Below are 22,673 nucleotides of genomic sequence, written 5' to 3' on the forward strand. Positions count from 1 at the left end.
ATAAAAAATTCAAAACTAAATCATATCACATAAAATCAAATCGAAATAAAATCAGTCCAGTGGAGTCTGAGGCCAAACTGTGCGCCGTGAGAGAAGCACAATCTTGCTTGATGGCTTTGATGCCTCGCCACACCGTGACCGCCGCGTCTCCCGTCCCTGCCTGTTCTTGCCTGTCCCTGCCGCGCCTCCTGTATCACCATACAAGCCTCAGGGGCGGCCTGCACTGCTCCCGAAATGGAGTACGCGCCGGATAGTGAGCCGAACGCTGTAAGTTAGACTAGGGAAGCTTAGATACGTGGAGAATGGAGAAGTTTGTGAGGTAATTTTCTTCACCTTTTCAAATTTTGCTGCGAAAGTTGGTGATGTTACACATTTTCTTGGCATGCTTAGCAGGGAGCCTGGCTGGTAGATCGTACCAGTGCCAGGGTGGTGGTCTGGCTGCGTGCACTAGTCAATAAGGTGTGTGGTGATGTGGTGACAGTTGTGTGCAAAGGAGGGAGGCAGGAAGTCAAGGCTCGTCACTGCCACACTCACATGCCTTGTCCTCACCGCCACTCTCGCCACCAAGGCTACGGTTCAAAGAATGCAATATTTACTCAGGACAGGGGTATTTCTTGATAAGAAGTCCGGCCTCCCAACCTCCCCAAATCTCTCAAACAAGCTTGGGGGCCGTGGGGAATCGGGGGTTTTGGGAGGGGATGAAGAATAGGTGAAATATGGGCGTTCAAAAATCTAATGAAATTTGCCTTAATATTTCGAATTTTCCTAGTCAATCCTAGGGTAATTGTCTAGAGTCCTTACCGGGCCTTATTACTGGTCTATTCACTTCAATTCTTTTACACATACCTTCACATGCACCTAAAACATCATTTTAAAGTGGGGGACAAATGCCCCCTTCCCTCTAGTCCAGCAAAATTGGGGACATGTGGGAAGGCGGGGTTTTTGGGTGGGGGAGACATAAATCAGCGAGCGATTTTCGGCCAGGTTAGGTTAGGTTAGGTTAGGTTAAGTTAGGTTAGGTTAGGTTAGGTTAACCTAACCTAACCTAACCTAACCTAACCTAACCTGGCCAGCAAAATTGGGGACATGTGGGAAGGCGGGGTTTTTGGGTGGGGGAGACATAAATCAGCGAGCGATTTTCGGCCAGGTTAGGTTAGGTTAGGTTAGGTTAGGTTAACCTAACCTAACCTAACCTAACCTAACCTGGCCGAAAATCGCTCGCTGATTTATGTCTCCCCCACCCAAAAACCCCGCCTTCCCACATGTCCCCAATTTTGCTGGACTAGAGGGAAGGGGGCATTTGTCCCCCACTTTAAAATGATGTTTTAGGTGCATGTGAAGGTATGTGTAAAAGAATTGAAGTGAATAGACCAGTAATAAGGCCCGGTAAGGACTCTAGACAATTACCAATCCTAGTCCCTAGATCCCCCCCATCCCTGCTTGGACATTAATCTAACCTAGCCGGTGGGGCTGCGCTGCCTCCCCTGGACCCATCCCCCGCTGCTAGGACGATAACCTAACCTACCAAGGGACCTCAAAAATTATACCATTATGCCTTGCTGGTGTTGTGTGGAGATTCTCAGGACGACGGAAGTGGGTACAGTTTGGCGGCTTCCTTAATAAACACGTGGAACCTCTTCCTTACGTCTACATCACATCTTGACCATCACTGATGCTAAATATCTCACATAGTAACTTTTTTTCCTGCTGAACACTGGCACTGTTTGCTTCACCTTCTTCCACTGGGTAGCCTTATTAACAAATGACACTGAGCCTCTATCAGAATAACTGATGTGTCTCTGAAACAAATGAAAAGTGTAACTGAACCTACCGTGGAAAGTTATAATTGGCGGCCTCAGAAATGGCCCCACGAGTGGCAGCGAGTGATTGGAGGGATCTGGTGTGTAGATACCATGAAATCCTAACATTCCGCTACCCACAAATCTCAATTAAAAACAAAAGAAAATAATTTCAGTGTTTTCTCTTGACCGGTGCAGAGCTCGCTGGACTTAGAAAATATCAAATTTCTCCACACTCGAGTATTATTACAGCCATACTAGACATGTGCCGCCCAATTATTTTACGTTTACAGCTATTCAGGGACTGGCATCTTACTGGCTTTTTTTTTCTATTAGATTTATGTTGCCATTGGCTAGTGTCCCTCCTACATAAAAAAAAATTAACCTGGACCAGGACTGGAATGAATGATCCCACAGGCTCAAGGATGTGAAACTGTTTATTTATTCAATTACTATTGTTATTTTATTTTTTTTTATGTGAGTTTATCATTCTCCACAGTGAGACTGCATAAAAAAATGCCTCTTTTCCCGAGGTTAATACTTACATATCAGATAAAATTAAAGCTGTAGAATGTCATGCAATATATATCAACTTCCAAAGACTTGTTAAACCAAAGAAAAAAATGTTTAAAGGTTAATGAATTGATGCATTCCTCATGACACCCTCCCCTTCTGAGTGCTTGAGGGTCACTGCTGGCTACCTGGCTGGCTGCTGGAGCTGTGAGGGGTAGGGTGAAGTTAGCTGTTACGGGAATCAGAATACTTAGTTATTTGAAGTTCTTGCTTAATTATGAAGACAAAAACTAAAACAAAGACAAGGGTTAAGTTAGTTTAGGTTAGGTTGATGTTAGATTTGGTTAGTAATATATATATATATATATATATATATATATATATATATATATATATATATATATATATATATATATATATATATATATATATATATATATATATATATATATATATATATATATATATATATATATATATATATATATATATATATATATATTATTAATATAGTTAGTTCAAATAATTAAGTATTCTGATTCTTGTAACAGCTAACTCCACCCTACCTTGCACAGCTCCAGCAGCTGGCCAGGCAGCCAGCAGTGATTCTCAAGCTTCTATGAAGTTAGGCTTTCTGAGATGTCTCTGCCAGTTTTTCTCCTCCCCCCACCCCCAACTGCTAACTCTGTACAAGGGCCTTTTCTGTCCATGTATGGAGTATGCTTCACATGTCTGCAGGGGTTCCACTCATACTGTTCTTCCAGACAGGGTGGAATCAAAAGCTTTTCATCTCATCAACTCCTCTTCTCTAACTGACTGTCTTCAGCCTCTCTCTCATCGCCACAATGTTGCATCTCTAGCTGTCTTCTACCACGATTTTCATGCTAACTGCTCTTATGATCTTGCTAACTGCATCCCTCCCCTCCTCCCATGGTCTCGCTGCACAAGACTTTCTTCTTTCTCTCACCCTTATTATGTCCACCTCTCTAATGCAAGAGTTAACCAGTATTCTCAATCATTCATCCCTTTCTCTGGTAAACTCTGGAACTCCCTGCCTGCTTCTGTATTTCCACCTTCCTATGACTTGAGTTCCTTCAAGAGGACCCTTTTCTGGTACTGGCATCTCAGTGGGCTTTTTTTTTTTTTTTTTTTTTTTTTTTTTTTCCCTCCTACATAAAAAAATAAATTCATTAATAAATTTAAAAAAAATAAAAAAGTGCTCAGAAGGGGAGGGTGTTGCGACACATCTCTCATATGGTTCTCTCACCTGGTGGGCTTTCTGGTACCTGGGATTGACAGCCCAGGTGGCCAGCAAAAGTTGCACTCTACTGATGCACCAACCTGTCAATATTATATATGTGTTATGTTCTTTACAAAGCTTTCACAATTAGCTAGAAAATGCATTATGTGCAGCAGTAAAAAAATTAAGAAATAAAAAATGTTGATAAATTTTAAAAAGATGGTCACCAAGATGAGCAGAAAGGGATGCCTTGAAACCAGATACTGTTTTGACTGAAACAGCATTCTGGGGAAGAGAGTTCCAAAATGTAATTTCTCTGACACTGAAGAATCCTGTCTGTCCCATTCCACTGTGCCAGGCAGAGGGTGAAGGACCCACAGCAATGACTGCTCCAGCAGGGACATGCACTGTCCATTGTGCAATACTTGAATGCTGTTCACTGTTGCATTTTATGAAAACTCTTGTGTTTGGTCCTTGCAGAGTGAATGAATAACATATTTTTTAAAAGTTACTTCTGGAAATGCTGAACAGTGTCATTTCTCAATTTTTCTGTGAATGACAATCATCTCTCTTTCAGGATGTTCGGTTCATCTCCAGCCACATTCCTGTCTTCACTCCAGAGGAGATCTCCCTTCCTGCTGGGGACTGCAGCCTGGTGGCCGCCACCCCAAAGTTTGGCCGTATTTTTGTAGCTTGTGGGACACAGGTTAAAGGTATTTGTTGGAGTCATCTTTGTTCATTTTTATTTATTTATTTATTTTACAGTTTTCTTTAGTCTTTGGTGTAAAGAATATGTCAGAGAGGCTGAGGAATATATTAGGAAACATGTAAAATGAAGGAGTGTTTATGCCACACACAAAAATAAGTTTTTAGTAGGTAAACAATTATGAAAAATTTTAGATTCTTAAAAAAACTTGACATTCATGGAGTTTTACCACAATCATCTGAAAGAATTTATCTATTAAGAACTTAACAGGGAGCATGTTTTTTCTCATCAGTTCCAGCCTGGTAAGTCTTCAAAACTCTTATCACCAGTTATAATCTTGCATATATATATATATATATATATATATATATATATATATATATATATATATATATATATATATATATATATATATATATATATATATATATACACACACACACACACACACACACACACACACACACACACACACACACACACCACCAAAGTGATCCAAATGTCCTGAAGGTGGTTTGACCATCTAAACAGCTTCCAGTAGACCTGTATCCTTTCCTCTCTCTCTCTCTCTCTCTCTCTCTCTCTCTCTCTCTCTCTCTCTCTCTCTCTCTCTCTCTCTCTCTCTCTCTCTCTCTCTCTCTCTCTCTCTCTCTCTCTCTCTCACTTAAATGTTCAGGACAGTTTTTGCAATATGTAAAACACACACAAGTGGCACAGATGAGGGGGGGTCATCATTTCCTTGGGTCTCTGGATTAACTTCTAGAGAGAGAGAGAGGGGGGGGGGGAATGTTGAGGGGGAGAAAGGAAGAAGGTGGGCCTAAGATACACATCAAAGGCAGCTCTAGCCAATGACAGCTGCCATGAAAAAAGATGACTAGTACCACTTTAGTAATATAGGTATGAAAGCTGCTTCATCAAGTAGGGAGCTGACTGTGCCTGAATGTCTTCTTTCCACAGTCTTTGAATCAAAGACACTGTTTGAAGGAGTGGCGGGTGGCCCTCTCACCACCATTGGTGTTGGTGCTCAGGTGACTCACGTAGCCTGCAGCTGTGATGGTCTCACCCTGCTGGTGGTCATCCTCCACAAACAGGTCCCTCATGCACTCTTCTATGAGATTCGCAGCCTTGTGCCTGGTGTAAGTCAAAATTTAGCTTTGCCCTGTTGCAGAAAATTTGTATGAGTTTATGGGGAGAGATTTCTGAGAATAATGCAAGTCTCTATAATATTATGATTTTCTGTGTATGCAGTAATGCTGTACTTCATTTCTGATTTTTGTAGTGTGGGGAACAAACCCCCCTGGTGAGTGTGGCTCTGGATGGGGCTGGTGGCCAGGTCCATGGACTCACTTGGAACCCCATGGACCCCAGCAGTGTGGCCCTGGCCATCTCACCCTCATCCCTTTCACTTCTCACCCTCAAAGAGAACCAAGTGGAAGTGAAGTCAGAGAACATTCAGGCAAGGTAAGAGGAGGCATCTTGCTGCCAAAAAAGTAGTACAGTACTAAGGTTTACCTAGAATCTAGTCAGAGTTATTCCATGGAAAAAAAAATATTTAATGCATCTTCATGTCCTGCTTAACTGAGATAATGCCTAAAGAATCTCTTTGATGTGTTTGAGCACAGCATAGGAGTGACATAAATGAGGTGATGTTTGGGGGGAATCAGTGAAAAGCAACAATATTAAAAGGATTAGTTGATTGAGTTGTGCAAAACAAGAGACTGGGAAGCTTTCTGCTGTGCAAAATTCATTGTGCAGACTATGTAATTGAAACATTATTGTTGGTTAAGAATTGTTAGTCAGGAAAATGGGTTACTGTTGCCACTAGTAATTAGTAATCTAGCTTACAGTTGTGATGAACACTGTTGTAAGAGTTACTGTTAATTGTTGTGTGGTGCAAGGGCACTGGGATGGTCACCCAAGGGGAAGCAGCTGACCGTGGGCCTAGAAGACGGCACCCTGAAGCTGTTCAAACCGGACCTGACAGCTGTGCGCACCATCCAGCGGCCACCCATGAATGAAATCGGTGCTGTGCTCAGCATCACCTGGTTCACCAACACAGAATTTTTCATTGGCTACAAGAGCTCAGTTGAGGAGGGAGCTCATGGTAGGTTGATGAAAAAACTTATTTTCTCATTGGCAGCATAGAGAGGTTCCTGAGTTGCTGTGCTGTTGTGCATAACTGTGATTCTGAAGCACAACTCTTGGAAGACTTTCCACTAATGTTTTGCTCATCTTGTACATTCAGTAATGACTCATGATCGTGTAGATAATTCATTACTGTTGTAAAAGGATGTTGTATTTCATATTTGCAAGACAATACAGAATGCATGGATTTTGCTTATGACTCATTCATATCTGATAGCTATAGTCACATTGACATTCACATGCACACTAGTTTTGGGTCACGTGATAAGCAGAACATTCAGAAACAAGTGTATTGATGGATGAAACAGAAGTATGTCTACATAATACTACTTTTCTGTTCAATATACTTGACTTCACTAGGTGAGTAGAGTGAATACCTTAATCTCTTACTAAAGATTTTATAAGATGAAGAAACTGAAGTTTTTAACCTTTTAATATCAGTGGTTTACTTTTATTTTTATTTTCTTGCCCACAGTATCAGCTTTGGTTTAATGGGCCTTTATTGTTCCTCCACAGTAATAATGTATGTCAATGCACCAAAAGCCAAGGAGCCAGAGTTTGTTGCTTATGAGTATATCTGCAACTACAACGAAGGCCCAAGGGCACCAATGTTCTACCCCTTCTTCTTCCCTGAGTGGTGAGAATCCATGGATTCTTAATACATATACTTCACTTCTAAGTCTGCAACAAATTCATGGTGGATTGTAAAATATGAAAGTCCAATATTTACATGTTTTTTTTTAACTTCAATATATATCATAGAATGCTGAGAATGTGCAGTTTGTATGTCAAGTACAACAGCACCTTTGTAAATATCTGCCTTGTGCTCATATTTGCTGTTTTATTGCCTGCTGTCCTAAATATGTTTCCACAATAGCTAGCACCTATGTGCGTTTTATATAATTACATTACTGATTTTTATAGACTTTTAAGTTCTCATTTCCTGCCAGGTCTTTGCTTTGTCTGCTGTCGTCTCGTGCTGTGACAATGGCTGTCTTGGGCCGGTCTGCTAAGGGTGGCGATGGTTGGTGTGAGTATGAGATAGATGAAGGGTGTGTCGCTGCAGTGCATAACGTTTCCATCACTAAGGAAACCTTCCCTCTCGGCCTGGCGGTTGATTTCACCTCCCAGAAGACCTTCACAGCCAAAGGTATGTATAGGGAAGGCCAGGAGTCCTTTGACATTGCTTGTTTTGTAGTTACTCAAGAAATGTTCTACTTTGCTTTAATTTAAAGCCCAACTACCATGAATATATTATAGTTGTATTCTTGTCTAGAACATTAATTTCAGTACTCATATTTAGGTATATAGTATTTTTATGATTTAAATTATTTATTTATTTAATTATTTATTTATTTATTTATTTATTTTTATTTTTATTTTTATTTTTATTTTTATTTATTTATTTTCTCACTCTTTGTCTTTGGCACTTGCCCTCTTGTAACATGCCAAGTTATGTTGACAGACCCTTATGTAACATGCATAACTCATTGCCATGAGCAAATTGTTCCAGACAACAAAGTTTCCGGCCCGTGTCCTGTCATGTGCACTCTTTCCACGGGGGGAGAACTCAACCTCTTCCATGTGGTCAATGAGAAGTCTGGTGCAGAGTCCTTGACCATGCCCCAGGAGAGTCTACCAACCAGTGGAGTGCGCACGCCTCAGCAGTTTGGAGGAGTCAGCAGTTATTCTGTGGACAAGCCAGCTGTTCCATCATTGGCCTCTGTTGCCCCAGAGACCAGGACTGCCTTTCCTGCAGTACCAACTCCCTTGGGTCTAAGGTGAGAGACAGATAGAATATTTCTTTGATTGATTGCCTTTTTTATGGAAGTTGTGGAACTCATGCATTTAGGACAAACAATTCTGCAAGGATGTGAGATGTATCATTTAAGATTGCTTAATTCATAATAAATAAATTTAACGATCTTATATTTACATTCATGAGAAAGGTTTAGAATAATTAGATGAAAATATGAAATACTTTGTATCATAATAAGTAAACAGCTTTTTTGTTATGAAGTACTAATATTATTTCTATATCTTGCAGTACATCATCAGCCACACAGAAGGTGGACACTTTCAGTTTTAATGCACCAGCACAGTCCTCTAGTCCTGCCCCAGCCTCTTCACTACAAAGTCTTAGTGCCAATTTCAAACTACCCCAAAGTCAGCCTTCGCCACTGACAACAAGTCTTTTTGCCAAGACTGAACCAGCTTCTCCCATGTTTAACCTAGAAAGAACAACTGAGACTACCAAGCCCACCCTGGCTGCTCCTGCCAGTATCCCCAAGCTGCCACAAGCCACCACCACATCACAGGACAAATCATCTTTTCCCTTGAATCGGCAGATCACTCCAGCAGCGGCTCCACATGGTACCATCTTGCCTGACACCAAGCCACAGCCTCCTGTTATCCCTGACATCAAGGCAGTCGAAACCAGGTTTGAGGAGGAGCTGAAGGAACACCTAAACATAGGGGACCTGCCTAACCAGGTGTGTGGGAGGAGCTGCACACACACACACACACACACACACACACACACTTTATCAAGTTCTGTGAATGCAACACAAATTGTCTTCACTTTTGACAGTGCTTAACTATTCCCCTGAAAGTAAAAATCATGATCCTGACATTCCTTACCCTATCTAAATTCTCCTTGCATGTAACACCCCTTCATCTCACCTAGAATATTTGAGAGAGAGAGAGAGAGAGAGAGAGAGAGAGAGAGAGAGAGAGAGAGAGAGAGAGAGAGAGAGAGAGAGAGAGAGAGAGAGAGATCAAATATATGTATGAATCATGTCTACCTAGCAACAGTTAGGAGAGAGTGGTGCTGTAGGAAACTCTGATTGAGGTTCAGGATGCATAAGATCAGATAAAAATGTGAGAAATAATAATAATTATTATTTCTCAAGGTTGGTGGACAAGAGGAGATGAGTGAGCTAAGGTGTTTCCTGGGTGAGACTGCAGAGTGGGTGAATGAGATGAACTCCACCACATCAGAGCTCAAGGGAGAGGTGGGGCAGCTTCACTCTGATGTCCTGGAGGGTTTCATTCTAGCTGAGGAAGCAGAAGCCCAAGTCGTCAAGAGCAAGAATCCTCGGTGTGTTTCCAAAACGTTAATTATTTATTCACCAAGAAAAGAAAGAAATGAGGAAAGTAGTAATTTTGAACAGTATTACACAGAAATGCCTTATTATCAACATTATAATCATACACTTGTTAAACAAAAACTCCATCCAAGGCCATATCAATAATCCCTCCATGTATGCACTTGCACTCCTTGTATCCTCTTCATTTCTTCCTCACTGCTCTATTTTCTGTGTCCCTTTCCCCAGGCACCGCTTAATGTTGCAACTGCAGACATTGGACCCACACAGCCGCAAGCAGATGGAGGAGATTCGCTCACTGTACCAGTACCTGCAGAGCCAACTAGCTGAGATTAACACCCGCCTTCACCTGGATTGGGCCACATACAGGAATGAGCAAAACAAAAAGAAGTGAGTGTCTGGGATGGTCTCAAGGTTATTGTTCTCTCTCTCTCTCTCTCTCTCTCTCTCTCTCTCTCTCTCTCTCTCTCTCTCTCTCTCTCTCTCTCTCTCTCTCTCTCTCTCTCTCTCTCTCTCTCTCTCTCTCTCTCTCTCTCTCTCTCTCTCGTTCCAGGTCTAATTGTCCATGCTGTGTAGCTGATCACTGTAAAGTGAGGAGAGGAGTACTTTGCTCCAGTGCAGGCTAAATGGCAAAGAGAGTGGTGTGAAGGTTATGTGCCTCATCTGGGTATGCCTCTTTTTGGAGGAGACAGCCTTGGTATATGTAAGTATGTATGTTATTGATGAGTGTTTTCACCTTTCCACCAGGGCCCATTGTGGCCAATAGTGTGAGTGTGTGATGGTTTGTCTGAGCCACATGTGGGATTGGCAGCCTGGTATATACAGTACCCTCTCAAGTTTCGCAATTGCTTTCTTCTGAAGGTATGGCATTAAACTTAAGGATCGCAAAGCTCAGGGTATTTATAAGAATGTAAAACTTGTGTGAATGTGTGTGTGTTTTCTTCTCACATTCATGACGTGATTCAGCGGTGCAGCATTGCAGCACCATGGCATCTAAAACTGTGTAAGAGTGTGTGTGTTTTGTCCTCACATGCAGTGTGATTCAGCAGTGCAGTGCCATGGCATGTAAAACTGTGTGTGTGTGTGTTTGTTTGCTCTGCTCATATTTGGCAGTGCAGCTCCAATACATCTAAAACTGTGTGAGTGAGTATTTTGTCCTCACATCTGGCAGTGTGGCAGTGCAGCACCATCACATCTGAAACTGTGTGGGTGTATGTTTTTTCCCTACATCTGGAGTGATTTTGTGGTGCAGTGCCATCACATCCACCACAAAAGTGGGACATGTCTCACTTGTTTGTGTGTTTTTCACAGTATGACAGCACTGTTGTCCTCTCCCCTTCTCTTGTGTGCAATCCAGCATGACTAGTGTTGTGGCTAATAAGTGGTTTGTCCACATAAAGAATTTGTATGTTTAAGTATGTGAACTCTACACAGAAATGTGTATACAATACATAGCATGCATGTATTTACTTTTGCTATCTGCAATGCCAGTGGTACAAATGTGTTACCCATACACGACAAAAGTACAACACTCAAGGAAATAATGCACAAAAGTTGGAATGGTAAGAATTTAGGACACAATGCAAGACTTGAGGATTGCAAAACTTGGATACCATGAAACTTGCGGGGTTACTGTAAACAATAGATATTTAGTAATGTTGTTTGATACATAATGTTGAGTGTAAGAGCTGCTTTGTGGGATAAACCTTAATTTTATGTATGGTTTAGATGGAAATTTGTGCAGAATGGTGTTTTTTCCCATTGTACGTGTCAGTTTATCATTAGATTTATTTTCAATACAAATGTAATCATATTAAAACTTTTCATCACATTCACAAGCATTCCCTTACAGAGAACAATGATGATTATCATGTACAGTAAGACTTATCAGTATGATGGATAATTGAAGAGAAAGACATAAGTGTACTCAGCACCATAACACATTGAAGAAAATAAAATTGTGCTGAAAATAAGGTTAATGAATGGTATAGAATAATTATCCTTAAACTAACACTTTCAGAAAAAAGGAGCTTCCACCCTCAGAGAAACTGTACCAAGCCTTGAAGAAGTGCCTCTATGCAAGGAAGGTCTGTGAGCAGCGAGTGGACTCATTATGTGAACGAATCAAGGACCTCCACCTCCACTCCCTCAGTGGTCTGGCAGCCCCACAGACACACCAGGAAGAGTAAGTAGAGGCATCATTGCTCATATCAGTTGTTGAAGTTTCGTATGCTGGAAACACTGCAGATATAGGGGATAGTGCACATAGTTGTGACCCTCACAAAAACAGTGAGACTATTATAGCAGTACAAGAGATGGAAAAACAGCTTTAGGTTGAGTGGATAATTAGCTGTGATTTGGGTGCAAATAAAGTGCACTGCATGACAAAATGAAGTTCAGTGTCGAAAAGCTGGAAAAAGATGTCTATGGAGCAAAGAAAACTGGTTGCATGTGATTGGGATGAATGTTGAACATCTGTGAATGATAGCATGAATGGAGACATGGCCTGGAAGGAAGATTCTGTTGTATTGTATCAGCAGATGCTGTTGTATGTATCAGCTCATTAGTTCAGGTTTAGGGAAGGGGATGGATGTATTATGTTTTATGGTGCAGCAGATTAAGGAAAGGAGTGGGAAGGGGATGGTCCTAATATTATAACAGACAAACCAGCTCTTCTGTTTGACACTGGTGCAGATTTTATTGAATTTGCCGTATAACTGTAAGAGTATGTTTGGGTGAGGATTGGTGTTCTGTCTCCTAGAGGCAAAGATGTGAGGGAATGCTAGTAAATCTATGTATGTAAATATGGTGTTTTGGCTACCTGTAATATAGAGATTAATTGGTTTCTTAGTTCTTAGTGTGTATGTCTGAAAGTAATAATATTTAGTTCAGCAGTAAGTTTAACATGAATGATTTGTTCTTGCTACAAACAGTGATGAGATTATGGCCACTCTGGAGAGATCGTTGCGGGAAACCTCCATCTCCACCCCTGATCTCTCGTCTCCCTTCAAGATGCTTTCTCCAGGGAAGCAGGAAAACTTACAGAAAGTTCTGTCACGTAGAAATTTCATCCCTCTAAGGTAAGTACCTATGTTTTCTATCCATCTTTTTAATTTTTTAATTTTTAATTGAATTATATAGAAATACATAGAAGATAATCTCTTACTTCTTCTATTATCTATTTACTTATTTGTTTTTGTGTTCTTGTCTGACAGAAAGTGTTCCAACCTACCCTGCATGAATCTGAGTTCCCTGGAGGACCTCTCCCAAGGAAACAGCCAGGAAGGCTCTCCTCGCTCTTCCTTTACCACTAACAAGGGACACTCATTTGAGCCTCAGATATTCTCAACACCCATGCCGAACAATCAGATATCTGTCACTCCCCAAGCAGGAAGTACCTCAGAGGCAGATATGATGCAAGGAAGTAAAGCAGCACCAGCACCACCTGAGCCACAGTACGAAGACATCACGCCACCACAGACCCCAGACAACAGGCTGACGCAAGGCACCAGGCCTGCCAGTCCTTTGCGAGCTCTCTCACGTCTGGTGTCTGAGGTGCCAACCAAAGGGGCCTCTGAGACAAAATCCCCAGGGACAGTATTACCCACTGAAAGCAAAACAGCTTTTCAAGGATTTGGTGTTGGAGGATCTTCCTCTGGAGGTCTGAAGGCCCCTGTAACTGTGACTTCAGGGCCTCTCCAGGGAACTTTCAAGCCTGTCACATCTGCTCTCTCAAAAACAACACCTGCTTTTTCCTTTACACAGTTTGCCCCACCCACTGTGGCTTCTCAAGGCAGTGTGACTCAGCAGCCATTGTCACAGAACTTAGCTGGGAGTTCCAGTCCATTATTTAAGCCTCCTACAGCAACATTAGAAAACACCGGTTTTCCTCAGGCTGTTAGTAGTGAAGTTTCACATAAGACTGAAGTCAAAGGTAGTCTTTTTTTCAAACTTCCAACATATGTTAGTGAGTCTTACAGTCCATTTTCTGAAAAAGTAGAAACTTCAGTAGCCTCTCTAGACAAGGTGGCCAGCACTGCAGCATCATCCACCTCCAAGGTTCCAAGTGTCTCTGAGGCAGCAAGCAGCAGTTCTGTCCTCGGTGCTATGAGTGTTCCTGAGTCCTTCACCACTCCTCATCTTGCTTCTGTGGCAGAAACAGAGTCAACATCATCTTCATCTTCAACAGACTCTGACACTGCCTCAAATGCCACTGTCATTGGGGGTGGTGTGAGTACTTCTGGGACTCCAAGCTTCCCAGAAAGTTCAGAGCAGCTGGCTGAGAGGACAGGAGACATGGCTGTCAATAAGGAAGCTTCCCTCCCACCACCTAGCTCCACTTCCCAACCCAGTCTGTTCTCAGCAAATTCAGGAAGCTTCTTTGGGGGTGGTAGTAGCAACATGTTCAGTGGTGTATCTTCTTCCAGCAGTGGTTTCTTTGCAAACAAGACTTCTGTAGAATCAGGTCTCCTTGGATCATCCTCTACATCCACCACCATCACTACCACCAGTGCTGCTGCTGCCACACCCTCATCTGGGGTACTGTTTGTGACACCTACCACTGATTCTGGGAGCTTCTTTGCATCTGCTACAGGTACTGCAGCCACAGGGAGTGTTTTTAATGCTCCTGTAACAGCTTCAGGTACCCTCTTTGGGGCTAAAAGTACTGCATCTTCTAGTAAAGGTCTTTTGGGAACTGAAACAGCAACCGTAAATACATTAACAATAACAGTGACTTCCAGTAGTCTTTTTGGAAAGACATCAACAACAACAACTGCTGGAAACAGTTTGGGGACTGCACCATCTGCATCATCTGGGAGCATTTTTGGAGACACAAAAGCCTCCAGTGGTGGGACTGTTTTTGGGACTTCAGCCACATCTGCAAGCATTTTTGGAGGCTCATCCACTGCTGCTTCAGGAAGCATATTTGGAACTGCATCTACCAGCAGTGGGAGCCTTTTTGGAATATCAGGATCTACTGGTATTTTTGGAGCAACAACTACAGCTGCTCCTGCTGCTGCTTCTACTACTACTAGCACCACTTCTACTATTACCAGCACTGTTAGTAGTAGTAGTAGTAGTCCTACTACATCTGCAACCATGTTTGGAAATTCAGGAATATCTACAGCTGGTGTAACCATTTTGGGAACAACAACAGCATCAGACTCAAGTACAGCAACCACAGCAGCTACAGCTGCTACTGCAGGCTTATTTGGAACAGCTACCTCAACAACCTCCGACAGCATTTTTGGGGCGTCCACAGCTGCTACAACCACAGCAACTAATGGAACTATTTTTGGAGTGAAGACTACAGCTGGAAGTATCTTTGGAACTGCAAGCACATCTGGAAACTTGTTTTGCACAACAACCAGTGCACAAACCGGGAGCATATTTGGGACAACCTCAACAAGTACAGGTTCAGGAAACATTTTTGGATCTGCATCAACAAGTGACAGCATTTTTGGGAGTCCAGCCCAGACCAGTGCAGTGACTCCTAGCATTTTTGGGGCAGCAGCAGGAGGAGGAGGAGGCAGTGCAGGCAGTACCAGTACCCTGTTTGGAAGAGAAGGTTCTGGATCACCTTCCATAAGCTCCACCTCCACTACCACCACAGCTGCTTCCACTTCCATCCCTGCTTCCTCCTCTCCCCCAGCTCTCACCACAGGGCTCTTCTCTTCCCCTCCTGCTGGTGAGGCCTCCTCCTTCAATCTGGCTTTCACACCAGGTGGAGGCTCAGGGTCTGCTAACCCAGCCACCTCTGCCACTCCATCTCTCTTTTCCACTCAAGCAACAAGCACAGCTACTGGAGCCCCATTCTCACCTGGAGGAATCTTCAGTGCCTCATCCACTACCTCCACCTCAGCCTTCACTAGCCTGTCAACCTCCAGCTCTGCCTTCACTTCCCCTGCTGCCTCCTCTGCTCCTTCTCTCACTCCTGCCACCACTGCTGCAGCCAGCACTACCAACACAGTGTTTGGGCAGAGCACCCCAGGTTTGGTGTTTGGAGGCACAGCACCTCCACAGAACTCCCTTTTTGGTGGGGGAGGCCAGAGCACCGGAACATTTGGTGCATCCTCAACTCCTGGCAGTATATTTGGTGGCTCAGCAGCAGGACAGTCACTCTTTGGAAACACCTCCTCAGGATCCATGTTTGGCCAGACATCTGCTGCCACCACGTCACCATTTGCCTCTGTCAGGTGGGCTGCAGTATTGCCTGACCTTTGTATGCTTAAGTGCTTCCTCTAAGATTGAACTGCTATGTCTGAAATCCATTACTGAAAATGCAATCCTTGCTATGATGTTTCGTCATTTCTTTTCTACTTTGAGTTATTATCTCACTGATAACATTTTTGTTTTTCATTGCAGCACATCCAAAGCAGAGGCATCACCCTTTGGAGGCTCATCGGCATTTGGTGAGTAGGTGTTGGATACCTCTCACTTAATTAGAACTTTTAGTAATGTAGATATCTAGAAATGGATGTTACTTTTATGGTCTATGTAAGAAAAAGCAGTCAAATTTACAAAGAAGTAAATAAACGTTTAGGAAATATTAAGGGTTATGTGGAGTGTGAATGATGGAGCAATCAGTCACAGTAATGGGCTATCTTGCTCCAGGCCAAGGGATGGTAGGAATCTGTTCCAGACTTAAAAGTCAAGGAGGCAGAGTTGAGCTTTGAGACACCACTACCTGACATATGTTCACAACTTTTCTTCCATGTCAGGGTCAGGAGGAGGTGGAGGAGGAGGCTTCTTCAGTGGCCTAGGCAGCAAACCCAATGCAGAGAATGCCAACAAGAATGTTTTTGGAGGAGTGTCTCTGTCTGCTACTACACCACAAACCAGTAAGAAGCCATGTGTGAATTTTCTGTTCTGTTTATAGGGATCTCCCAACTTTACATGAGTGGTAGAGTGTGTGAGATAAGACAGTGCATTTGCCTATAGTGCAGCATATGATTGTCTAAATGAGAAAATGAAAAATTTTGCAAAATTGGCCTCCTGCCAAGCTTACTGTTTCTCCAGGCTTGTTTGGTAATAGCAGCAGCAGCACCACCAGTCCATTTCAAAGCAGTGTGTTTGGAGGGGCTGGCAACAGTGGCACAGTTGGCAGTGGCAGCTTCAGTAGTGGTGCAGGCCCTGTGGCCAACACAGGATTTGCTGTCACCACACCTCAGTCACCAGGTAGGTGCTGGTTATGGTGACCATCATCATTATCATCATCATTATGGTCATAGTTATCATTATTTTTGTGTCTTTACTTATGAAGTTGCATTTCTTCAGTGTCATGGCTCAAAATCTTTTGGGTTTAGTTACACAGTTTAACCCAGCATGTACAGCATGTAAATAATTCAGGTTGCACCTTTGCTGTCTCATCTCAATAGTGCACCAGTCTGTGAAATGCCCATAATTGTAAGAGTGAAAGTTTATGGAATTTTCTGCTCCCTTAGTTGCCTTTATTAACACTGCTGCCTTTGTAAAAATATTAATTATTATAAGTTAATCGTAGATGGGTTGATAAGTCAAGAGAAAGTTGCTGATTCCGGAAGATTTAGCCTCTTCCCTGACCAGCTCTTTCCACCTTCAATGACTTATGCCCAACACTTGTGGCTTGCCATTGCATCATGCCAAATTATAATGGCTGCTACCCAAAGCTATTTGGAAATCAGTGTGGATGATGATATATTTATATTTTAGGCAAGGCAGTTAACCCACGCCACTCAGATCATCTTTGGTTATCATAGGAAACTCTCTCTCTCTCTCTCTCTCTCTCTCTCTCTCTCTCTCTCTCTCTCTCTCTCTCTCTCTCTCTCTCTCTCTCTCTCTCTCTCTCTCTCTCTCTCTCTCTCTCTCTCTCTCTCTCTCTCTCTCTCTCTCTGATTAGATCAGAAATTGAAGATATGCCAATAAATGTAAAAGAAAAAAATTTTCACAGTTCAATTTCTTTCATTTGTAGCATTTGGCGGGAACCCAACTTTTGGGGGCAGCCCATCCTTTGGGGGAAGTCCCACCTTTGGCTCATCTCCAGTCTTTGGAGGCTCATCAACATTCTCATCCCCACTGAAGAACACACCTACAGGTGAGGCTCCCAGTAATTGCTTGGACTTACCAAGTCACATTTACCTAGTTGTGATTTGTAGGATTAGAATGAAGCTTGCCTCCATACATACTTTAATCTGACTTAGCCATAAACTCATGGCTGATCTTTGGCTATGTTGTGGTATTTGTATTCTCTCCATCTGTACATTCATCATTGTGTTGCCTTTGCACAGGTGGTGGTGGCTTCAGCTCCTTTGCCTCCTCAGGTGGTGCTACATTTGGCTCCCTTGCTGGTGCCTCATCCCCCAGCACTGGTGGCTTTGGCAGGTGAGTTTATTTGAAATATTACTTCATTTGACATCTCATTAGTTCTGTTTTTCTTTCCTTTGAAATTATATCTTTTCTAATTTTAGATTGGATACCTATCTATCTATCTATATTTATCCATCTATCTTTATATCCTTCATCCTTCCTATCTGAGTTCATCTTACACTCCACATAGCAGAGCATTTGTCATCCCCTTTCAGTCTCCTTCCATTCTCTGTACACTGCTAAACCATCATAACACTGCTCTACTCCATCAGCCAACTCTCTTCCAACACCAGTTCTTTGCATTTCTCACTTGATCCATACATTAATCAACACATAACACTGTTTCCGTGACATCAACACCATATGGTTTTGGTATTTTGTGAACACAAATAACAGTGCAGTATAGTGTGTGTGAATATGAATGATGTCCACTTGGATGTGATGCTCAGGTGTCCATGTTCTCTTCATCTAACCTGCACTCTCCACCTTCATTGTAATCCAGTTAATGCTGCATAATGCACTAAACTTACTGCATGTAATGCTTCCAGCTTTGCCAACCAGAGCAACACTGCAACTTTTGGTAGCCTTGCACAGCAGAGCCCTGATCAGCAATCAGGAGGAGCCTTTGGCACTGGAGGAGGAGGAGGCACCTTTGGAAGGTAAATAGAGAGGCATAGTTCCATTATACTATCACATTATTACCAACTGAAATAAAAGCCTGATGAGAGGTTAGGGGAGACAATGTGAAAACATTAAAGAAAGAAAATTAAACTTGTGGAAGAAGGTACATGAGTAGAGTCAGAATTACAGCACTTACACAGCCAACACTTGGATGAACAGACACAGTGCCAGAGTTAAATCAGTGTCACACAGCCAACACTTACACAAGAGGGTTTCTGTTACTGCAGCTCAGCTGCCTGGCCTGGTTTCTGTTGGCAAGCATTTGTGGGGAAAATCTTGGCTCTAAATCAGTCAGCATCTTTTAGTTTTCTTTTCAAGTAGATACACTTTACATTATTTTTTTCCTTAATATATCATGTAGGTCTGGCTGTAATCATTTTATTGTTTCTTAAGTCTCATTACAACTTTCTCCCACATTGCTTATGTAATTATTTATTTCTTTCATATGATGCACTAAGTGAGCTGACATATTACCATTCATGTGTATTATATTTGAAACATGAGTTAGCACTATATTTCCATTTGTGTATCATTTTGTAACTAATGACCTATGCCTCATTTTTCCATTCAGGAATGAGAGAAATACTACTACTTTAGTATAGAAGGCTCAAATAGCTGTCATAACCTGTGTGTTTTGAACCATTTTGATACTTCTGTGCTATAGTTCAGTGCTCTCTACACCTCTCATTGATGCCTTACTGATAGGATTTCAGCTTCATCCAAAATTTTGTTATTTATCTTTATTTTCCAGTGGAAGTAATTTCTCTGCCTGGCGCTGAGGTTTCTGCTCTCCTATCCCTCCCGTGCAAGACTGATTAGATTCCACTCGTTGATGTTGAGTTGCAGCAACAGAAGATTTTATGCAAGACATGACTGATGGATTGTTTATAGAAAAAAAGTTTATTTGTCCAAATGTATCTGTCAATCATAGATTTTACATCTTTTTTTTTATCAGTGTTGTTTAGGTTCTATAGCTGTGACTTTCGTTAGTTGCCAAAATATCTTTTATCATGCATAGGACAAATCTGTTTGGTTGTGCACTGAGTCTGGTGTCTGTGCTACTGTTTGGTTCCCTCACTGGTTCTGCTGTTGCAGTCTGTCTTTCCATAAACTCATCACTAGCAACAGCAACCAAAAAAAACAACATAGCATTTATGAGGTATTATCTACAATAAAGTTCAGTTGTTCCATATAGATTATTTTTACTGGAAATAAAAGTTACTCAAATTACATGTTTATTTTTTGCCCAGAAATTTGAACTGCTGTGTTTGCACATTAGTGAATATTCCCCATCTTTGTGGGTGAGGCCACCATATGATAAGCTTTTAAGTTTCCATGAGCTTCCTTGTGCAGGTCTTCTTATTGTGTCATATTCTTAGGTTCTTGTAAAAGCTGCCATGGAAAGATGTGTGAAAATAACCAACCCTATCAGAGAAACGCATTGTGGGGATGTCACCCTGGCATAGTGGTACATAGAAGATGTGTCATAATGTAGTTGCCGATCAGTTTATCTTTGATGTTCAAGCTCTGCATTGTGGAATATTTTTCCTTGGGTTTGGCTTTGTCAGAGAAGCATTGTGGGGATGTCAGTCTGGTGTACAGGTGAATAGAAGATGTGTGTCATTATTATTATTCCTACATCAATTTAGCTTCCCACTATTCTCTCATGTCACATATTCTGTTTTTAATAATAAAGTCTACCCAGCATTGGTTATCGCTCTAAGGACCGCCAACAAAAGTTAAAACAAGGCTTGTGTTGTGCTCTGCTAGTGTCACAGAGTTATAGAGGAGCTGTATGGTGATCAATGTATGTGAAGGATGTGCACTATCAAGGCTCACATAACAGTTTCCCACCATAACAATTACAAGGGGTAGCCAGTCTTCTTTTTTTTTCCTATTTCTGAAGGTGGAGGCATGTCTATTGTCTCCTCCATAGCCATCAAACCACAACCTAATACAAGTGTGAGGGAAGGAATGCATCGTGTACAGCAACAAGCATCCCACTCAAAATTAAGTTTTGGCTGTTCGCTCTCCGCAGAGAGAGAGAGAGAGAGAAAAAAAAAATGAATAAATCCTAGTAAGTGCGCAGATATGGAGTCTGAAAACAAGTCATATTGTTTAGAATCTCATGCCAGCAAAGGAAAAAAAGATAAAAAAGAATAGGTGACAGTTTTGTGATGAATTATAGATGCAGTATATATATATATATATATATATATATATATATATATATATATATATATATATATATATATATATATATATATATATATATATATATATATATATATATATATATATATATATAACTTTTATTTATTTATTCTATAGCCGTAGGGAAAACCAAATAAACCTGTAGTAAGAAAATATGCCAAAATTTTCATGAACCAAAAAGAAAACATGTTTTCCACCACATTCTAATTTGAATTATAAAATAGATTTTTTTTCTTCATTTAATTTAGCCTCGTAGTGACAAACCAAATCAAACTGTAGTGAGAACTTTACCAAAGCTTTTATTGATCCAAAAGAAAACATATATTTTACTACATTTAAATTTAACACATAAGTCAGATACAGTCAGATGTATGGAAACCTAGCAATAGAGTCGTGTTTACTGCACACGCACGTACTCACGCACGTACACACACACACACACTCCCGCGAGCCATGTTTGTTTACGTTCTCTGCTCTGCCGAGAGAAGAAGACGTTCTCACTGATACACTCCTTTCTTCTTCATGACCCGTAAGCTTACCAGTGTGGCAGTGTTGGGCGGTGCATGACGGCTGAATGAGGCGTGTGAGGCGTGTGAGGTGTGAGAGACGAGGCAGTAGCAGGAAGAGGAGGAGGCGGCGGCGAGGAAGGCGCGGCAAGGATAGCATTGTCCTCACCCTTGTCTGTCACGAGCAGTCCACGTGTTTATATGTGTGGGACTCGCTGTTAAGGCTGCAACTTTTTACAAAACTACAGCTCCTCAGCCAGCGGGGCATTCAGGACACGGGGATTGCGTCAAAATAGAGAGGGATGTGAGTGAAGGAAGGGTAGGAGTGACATTAGGTTTAGACTAAGTTAGGCAGTGACCCGGAGTACATATAACCCAGTGACCTGCGTGTTTTTAGGGTAGCGGAGCATTCCAGGGTGGAGGATTGGGTCAGGGTAAGGGAGGATGGGGTGAGCGAAGGGTTGGAGTGGCATTACTGTTAGAAATTTGGTAATGCCCTTGTTTTTTTTTTGGCCAGCATGGAATTTGCCTGGTTAGGATTGGCTTAAGATAAGGGAACATTGGGTTATGACAAGGGAGGATGTGGCTTAGGGAAGGACAGGAGTGCCATTAAGGAGGTGGGGACCTCCTGGGCATGTGGTATCTTCTATGGCTTTGAAATCTTAGTAAGTTGTTTGTTGGTGTAAATGTGTGATGCTCTGTAAATTTCATTAAATTTTGGGTGAATGTGTATGGGGGACTAAAACAAATAATTTTGTTTTTGTTTCATAGACTTTATTTTTAATCACTTTAATAAAATTCCTTAGAAACTTTGTTAATATATATATATATATATATATATATATATATATATATATATATATATATATATATATATATATATATATATTTATTTATTTATTTATTTATTTATTTTTATTTTTTTTTATTTATTTTTTTATCTGAAAAAATGCGGTTTTTTCATCCTTAATTTTCTCCACTTTTTTTTTTTTTTTTTTTTTTTTTGAAATTTTGTAAATATGAGAAGTTTCCATTTAATCATAGTTTTCATTGATACCTTACAATAGACTGTCAGACTTTTTGTTGATTTTCTGAAATTTTTTGAAGTGTAAAAACAACTGAGATTTTCACTCATAAAGATATTTTTTGTTTCATTTTGTGTCTTGCCATTTGTATTTTTTTTGATTGGTATGAATTCTTCACATATGATTGTTTATACCTTGCTCACTAATTGGAGGAAGATAGACATCTGGTCCCCCTTAAAAAAAAAAAAAAAAAAAAAAAAAAAAAAAATATATATATATATATATATATATATATATATATATATATATATATATATATATATATATATATATATATATATATATATATATATATATATATATATATATATATTAATCAAAGGTGAGGGTG

The 22,673-nt window shown here is 41.1% G+C and overlaps 2 protein-coding genes across 4 annotated transcripts in view; both read left to right on the forward strand.

The window, feature by feature from the left end:
• The first annotated feature begins 100 nt into the window (after positions 1-100).
• LOC135112374 (nuclear pore complex protein Nup214-like) lies at positions 101-19,767 on the forward strand. Its single transcript, XM_064026776.1, has 21 exons — positions 101-267; positions 4,130-4,265; positions 5,216-5,394; positions 5,538-5,719; positions 6,157-6,362; positions 6,920-7,040; positions 7,354-7,553; positions 7,917-8,184; positions 8,451-8,895; positions 9,316-9,503; positions 9,739-9,900; positions 11,531-11,695; positions 12,444-12,590; positions 12,726-15,707; positions 15,877-15,923; positions 16,233-16,352; positions 16,531-16,689; positions 17,462-17,584; positions 17,778-17,871; positions 18,405-18,515; positions 19,289-19,767. The coding sequence occupies exons 1-21, from the start codon at positions 235-237 to the stop codon at positions 19,314-19,316; spliced, it is 6,096 nt and encodes a 2,031-aa protein (XP_063882846.1). The 5' UTR covers positions 101-234; the 3' UTR covers positions 19,317-19,767.
• A 1,386-nt stretch (positions 19,768-21,153) lies between these two features.
• Positions 21,154-22,673, forward strand: part of LOC135112378 (probable helicase with zinc finger domain) — a 23,498-nt gene continuing 21,978 nt past the window's right edge. For 2 of the 3 annotated variants that reach the window (XM_064026781.1, XM_064026783.1), the window contains exon 1: positions 21,156-21,280. The gene's annotated coding sequence lies outside the window, so the exon portion shown is untranslated. Of the gene's footprint in view, positions 21,281-22,673 lie in introns of all 3 variants that reach the window. The other variant, XM_064026782.1, reaches the window with a different exon arrangement.

The sequence above is a fragment of the Scylla paramamosain genome, chromosome 23 (assembly GCF_035594125.1).
Source record: "Scylla paramamosain isolate STU-SP2022 chromosome 23, ASM3559412v1, whole genome shotgun sequence".
Lineage (NCBI taxonomy): Eukaryota > Metazoa > Arthropoda > Malacostraca > Decapoda > Portunidae > Scylla > Scylla paramamosain.